The sequence below is a fragment of the Asterias rubens genome, chromosome 18, assembly GCF_902459465.1.
Source record: "Asterias rubens chromosome 18, eAstRub1.3, whole genome shotgun sequence".
Lineage (NCBI taxonomy): Eukaryota > Metazoa > Echinodermata > Asteroidea > Forcipulatida > Asteriidae > Asterias > Asterias rubens.
In genome coordinates this window covers 11767660-11773659 of record NC_047079.1, presented here as the reverse complement: position 1 = coordinate 11773659, position 6000 = coordinate 11767660, and the positions used below count along the sequence as shown (strand labels likewise).

The 6000-nt window shown below is 36.4% G+C and overlaps 1 protein-coding gene across 1 annotated transcript; it reads right to left on the bottom strand.

The window, feature by feature from the left end:
* Positions 1-329: 329 nt before the first annotated feature.
* On the bottom strand, positions 330-5684 carry LOC117302522 (tumor necrosis factor receptor superfamily member 16-like). Its single transcript, XM_033786493.1, has 6 exons — positions 5545-5684; positions 4407-4519; positions 2908-3016; positions 2071-2218; positions 985-1041; positions 330-515 (listed from the first exon to the last, which is right to left on the bottom strand). Exons 1-6 carry the CDS (start codon positions 5662-5664, stop codon positions 397-399), a joined length of 666 nt encoding a protein of 221 aa, XP_033642384.1. The 5' UTR covers positions 5665-5684; the 3' UTR covers positions 330-396.
* Between the last annotated feature and the right edge of the window lie 316 nt (positions 5685-6000).

The following is a 6000-nucleotide window of genomic DNA, read 5'->3' as shown; positions in this document are numbered from 1 at the left end:
TATTTATTTCTCATCAAATAGGACATTTCAGACAGAAATATTTCAAGGGATGTTTTCTACTACCATCGTCATTAGGCCGTGTAGGTTTTATTTAAATTTCTGATCGTCACAATTTTTTTCTTACAAATTTTTACGTTCCTTGAATTCATTTAAATCACATTTCAGTAAGAAATATGACAAACCAGAATCAGTTGACCAATAGGTGGCGCTGTTACTGCCAATTGTTCATGCTGCTGTTCTTCTTGGGCAGCTGTGGTTTATCCATTGTTTAAAGGCAAAACTTCAGTTTAGTACTCGCGTCAGAACTTCACCGATTGATTTTAAAACTTTAATTTTCGCAATAAGAAAAGTATAAATTGCTTCATAGAGTGCAAGAATACACGATGTTTACAAAGCTTACCTAATGTACAGGTATCCTGTAACGCAGAGGTTGATAAGGTAAGCTAAGTCGAGAATAACTAGTGCTACAATAAGGGCCCAATAATCCGAGACATCTCCTGCACGCACACAAACAACTAAGAAAAATGATTTAAAAAGGCAGTGGACGCGATTGGTAATTACTCAAAATAATTGTTAGCATAAAAACTTTGTTAAGAGCAATGGAGAGTTGTTGATAGCATGAAATATTGTGAGAAACGGCTCCCTCTGAAGTAACGTTGTGTTCAACTAAAACATTTGAATTTGATTTCGATACCTCAGAATTAGATTTTGAGGTCCCGAAATCAAGCGTCTGAAAGCACACAACTTTGTGGGACAAGGGTGTTGTTTCTTCCATTACTATCTCGAAACTTAGACGATTAATTGAGTTCGAATTTTCACATGTTTTTTTTTTTGTGCATATGTTGAGATACACCAAGTGAGAAGAATGGTCTTTGACAATTACCAAAGGTTTCCAGTGTCTTTAAACTGCAACTTTTATTTATTTTTATGTAGAAATTTCAAGGACAAATCATAAGAAAATGATAATACCAATAATTTAACTACCTGGTGGGTCAGAGGGTCGTTCTGTTGTTGTTACACCCGAATCTTCAGTAGTGCTACCTGAAACACATGAAAGTGTGAAAGAAAAGATTATTAAACTAAAAGAGTACCGTATTGTTGTCTAAGAAAAACTGATCTAAACCAAAATGGGGCCATTTTTGCAGGCATGGAATTAAATCTATGAGAATTATACAAAGCCATTTTCATTTTGCAAAGGGCATGGATATACACTTCCACTTGTTCAAAAATAAAGTTTATAGGGAAAGTTTTAAAGCCATTGAACACTTTCTGAACAGAACAAAAATTTAAAGTTCACAGATTTACAAATAACTTACAGGGTTTACAGAATGGTGAAAGACTTCTCTTGAAATATTATTCCATGAAATACTTTACATTTTGAGAAAACATTAAAACAATTATCAATTCTCGATATCGAGAAAAACGGATTTATTTTAAACACATGTCATGACACGGCGAAACGTGCGGAAACAAGGGTGGATTTTCCCGTTATTTTCTCCCGACTCCGATGACCGATTGAGCCTAAATGTTCACAGGTTTGTTATTTTATATAGAAGTTGTGATACACGAAGTGTGGGCCTTTGGACAATACTGTTTACCGATGTTGTGCGATTGCTTTAAGGGGCATAAAGATAACACCAGGGCCCAGTTTCATAGAGCTGCTAAGCACAAACATTTGCTTAGCATGAAATTTCTTTCTTGATAAAAACAGGATTACCAACCAAATTTCAATTTGTTGCATATTGCTTGTTACTGGTATTCAGCTGTTGTTTCCTTATCCTGAAACATCACGTGGAAATTTGGTTGGTAATCCTCTTTTTTATCGAAGGCAACAATTTCATGCTTAGCAAATTGTTGTGCTAAGCAGCTCTATGAAATTGGGCCCAGGGCAACAGAGGCCACGGTCTTTCTGGCCTCCGTGTAATTCCATATGCTTTGAAATTACCATAATTAATATAAAACCGTTTTTAACCCCAAAGATTACAAAATAATTGAGAGATTTATTTGTTGAATCGCATAGGCCGTCATTATCAATGCAACTTCTTATTGTGCGTTAGCTAGACGTTTTACCTGATATTGTTGTCGACCCGTCATCCTTGTACCCTGTGGTAGATGTAGTTTCCTCGTCCCCGTACCATGTTGTAGGCAAAGCAGGTACGGTACTGTTGTCATATAACACTCCACAAACTCTGTTCGTTGCTGTAAGACAGAAGCTCACCTAATAGAGATCATGCATACAATTATGAGTTCAAATACAGATGGTGTCCCTGAACGAAAAAATAATATATTGAATAAACCCTTTTTTGCGGGGGGGGGGGTGTTTAGAGTTTTATTTTATTCTGTATGTGTTTGGGGTTTTTTTGGTTTTTTTTTTTAAGGGGGGGGGGGGGTTCGCTAGACTCTATTTGGGACAATTACTGAGTTTACCACGAACAATATTCTTTATCCCCAGTGCATGTTTAATATCTTACACAAAACACTTGTGTTTATATAGGTACACTTTGTGCCAGCCAGTTTTGGACTCAGTGCGGGTGTTCATGTACTTGTAAAAAAAATTGTGCGGGCGGCAACTGTTGAATTAGTGGCATGCTGGTCTAGCTAGCGATCACACTTCACTTCTAGCTATACCAGCATGCACCTCATTATACGCGTTTCCGTGCGCGTACCGAGCATTTGCGATGTTTAGCTGTACGTTTTTGAACGTTAACGTCATAAAATTGCCTCGGCATTTCTAGGTGACGTCACCACTTTGGGCGTATTTCAAGCTCACGTAATGACGTCTGCACGTTCGTACCTGACGTGAGAAATGGCAACTTCACGTACTTACAACACTATTTTCTGACGTTCACGTTCACGTTTTTGCTCGCGTAACGTGCAGCTAAACCTCCATAATGATGTCATACATACCTCCACCTCATCATCTGCACATACAGTGCATGGTTTACACCGTGGACAGACATTTCTCTTGTCCTGGAAGGTGTCTCTCGGACAGGTTGTGCAGCCGTTGTCCGGGTTACTAAAACCAAACAAACGGAAAAACCTCACTGATCATTTGTTTAACCAAATAATATGCCTGTACTGTATTCGAGTTCAACACTAGCGTTATCTGAAAATGCTGTTTGAAGATAATCAGTGATGGGAACTGATTATCTTCAAACAGCTAATTTCTGACAACACAAAGTAAACATCCCACTTCATTATTCTATAAGAATAATTGGGTTTGACTGGTCGAAACTTGATTGTTTGAAAAATACAACAAAACGAAGAGTGTCATTTTTAATACGCAGTGTTTAAAGGGAAGGTATACGTTTGGTAATCACTCTTAAAATCAATGCCAACAAAAGCTTACTCCCGAAAACCCGATAAATCTACTTCGAAACGTTGCAATGAGCTTCTACAAAAGTGATTGTTTTATGAATCACCACAAATCAATTGAAAGTCGTGACGTAATGTTATTACGGATTATCGATAACACAACTAGTTGATAACTTATTATTTACTTATAGAACCAACTTCCCATCACCATACGCACCTCAAATTCACTGCCTATTTTAAAGAAAGCACTTAAAAAACATCTTTTCCCTTAGTTACTGTTTATTTCCTTAGTTTCTGTTTATTAAAACAAGCACAATATCCCATAGGGATAGCTAAGTCTTATTTCAAAAGACCATCCCACGATAAAAAACAACAACACTATTGTTTGTCTAAAGTGCTGTGGTCTAAATGAAATGGCGCTTATAAAAAACCATTGTATTGTGTTGTATGTATTATTGGTAACACTGTGACCCTGATTGGCTTTATGTTTTTATTTATTTGTAATGTATGTATTTATTTATTTATTTATTTATTTATTTATTTATTTAAGTATTTAAATATTTTTAATTTATATATACATTTTTTCCGACATTCATTTTCTGTATAAGTCACTTAAAGGCAGTGGACACTATTGGTAATTACTCAAAATAATTATTGGCATAAAACCTTACTTGGTAATGAGTAATGAGGAGAAGTTGATAGTATAAAACATTGTGAGAAACGGCTCCCTCTGAAGTGAAGTAGTTTTCGAGAAAGAAGTAATTTTCCACGAATTTGATTTCGAGACGTCAGATTTAGAACTTGAGGTCTCGAAATCAAGCATCTGAAAACACACAACTTCGTGTGACAAGGGTGTTTTTTCTGTCATCATTAGATCGCAACTTCGATGACCGATTGAGCTCAATTTTTCACATTTGATGCATACATTTTTGATGCATGTAATTTGATGCATACAAAAATGTTGAGATACACCAAGTGAAAAGACTGGTCTTTGACAATTACCAATATTGTCCAGTGTCTTTAAATGACACTTTCGGTCTGATGAAAAACCAGCAAAGAGTGTTTTAAGAAGAAGTCAAAAGAATACTTACAGAAGCAAAAAGGTGTAATTGAAGTACTTTCCTTTGCTGCAGTAGTTAAGTACTATTTTGCTCAAGGTTAAAGTTGGGTTACTATCATGTAATGGCTCGTCTGCTGTGCAATTCTAAAGCCCCAAAAAAAAAACAAGTTTGTTTCGGTCGATAAAGTATGGTGCACCCTTTTAATACTTGGTGTTACTGCAGTTAACTTTATGCATCGCCATAAAGCAGCCGGCCAAACAAAAAAAAAACAATTATTGGGAGTCGTAGACTAATGTGTTTATCGATATTTGGGGGAAAAGTTAGGAAACCCCTTCTTATCAAAACAGTATTGATCCGCTCCCGGAAATTTAACAATATTCGTTGTTTTTATTTTTTTATTTTGTTTTTTATTTTTATGCAAGTCGCCTGACACACAAGGCCTGAAGGCCACTTCAAATATTATGTGGGCTACAATCATATTTTCCAGAGGCCGTTGCCACCTACTCCTAGGGCTGAAACGTCCATACGAATGTAGGCTTGGGTATCATCAATTCGAAGCCTGACCGGTAGAGCAGAAAGCACTACCTCCCCAATTTACTGGCGTTAGTAAGTTAAATGCGGAGAACATTCTTAAAGCCCTTAAAAAGGAGGCACATTATAAATTGGTTTTGGGCCAACGAAAAGGTTTCTGGAAGAGTAAGCACTTATGTAATCCACTACGTACATAAACTGACAAACCTGTAGAGGTTTGAGATCGATCGGCCATATAAAAAAAAAAGGAAATATTGAAAAACCGGTTACACATTTTTACATGACAGAAAAAAGAAAAAAAAAAACAGAATAAAATGCTCATTGGGCGATAAAGTCCAAACGGGAAGTTAGTTTGTGAATGGTTTTTTCACTTCAAATAATATGACATTTTGTAACATGAATATTGCATGGGATTTTTCCACTATCATCATCATTAGACCGTCAAAGTTTTATGTAAATCTGTGATCTAAGAAGAGTTTTTCTCTTACCAATCCTTTAACTACTATTTCACACACTAAGTACACACAGCCCATGCATGCGGTGTACCATGACTGTGTATTTCTACCTCCATGTTTTGAGTCGTGTCAAACTCTAGATCTAATAATATAATAATAGGTTTTTAAAACAAAATTCTTACCGTATAATTATACCCCATGGCCTGAGCAAGAACAATAATGTCTTTATTGTGTAGTGTTAGTCCCATTGTAGCAATAAAAACCAATAAATACGTTGCACTAAAAAGTGGGTGTGACGCCATTATTGAAGAACTCAAGTTCCCCTGTGCATCCCTGCTGGTGTTTCACACTCACAGCGCAAGTTCCCCTTTGCCTAGGTTTATGTACTGTTACTCTGTGGGTGAACTTGGAACTTCACCCTATTGTACCCTTCAAGGATACTACAAAGGGTACTATTTGGTGTGTTTTCTCTAAGGGTAAATTAGCTGCCTGACGTTATTGCATTGAGTGTGAACTGGGTAAAAGGAATTGGGGTTTGTTTACCACAATGTAACCTTTTTGAGTTGTCAACTGCCTGTTTAATAATAATAACAAGACTTGTAATGTGCACGTATCAACCCTGCTGTAAACAATTTAAT

Coding starts and splice junctions, on each gene's coding strand:
- LOC117302522 (XM_033786493.1), bottom strand. CDS start 5,664: ATGGCGTCACACCCACTTTTTAGTGCAACGTATTTATTGGTTTTTATT. Junction 4,520..5,544: donor CCATGGGGTATAATTATACG/GTAAGAATTTTG, acceptor TTGGGGCTTTAG/AATTGCACAGCAGACGAGCC. Junction 1,042..2,070: donor CGGGTCGACAACAATATCAG/GTAAAACGTCTA, acceptor CATGTGTTTCAG/GTAGCACTACTGAAGATTCG.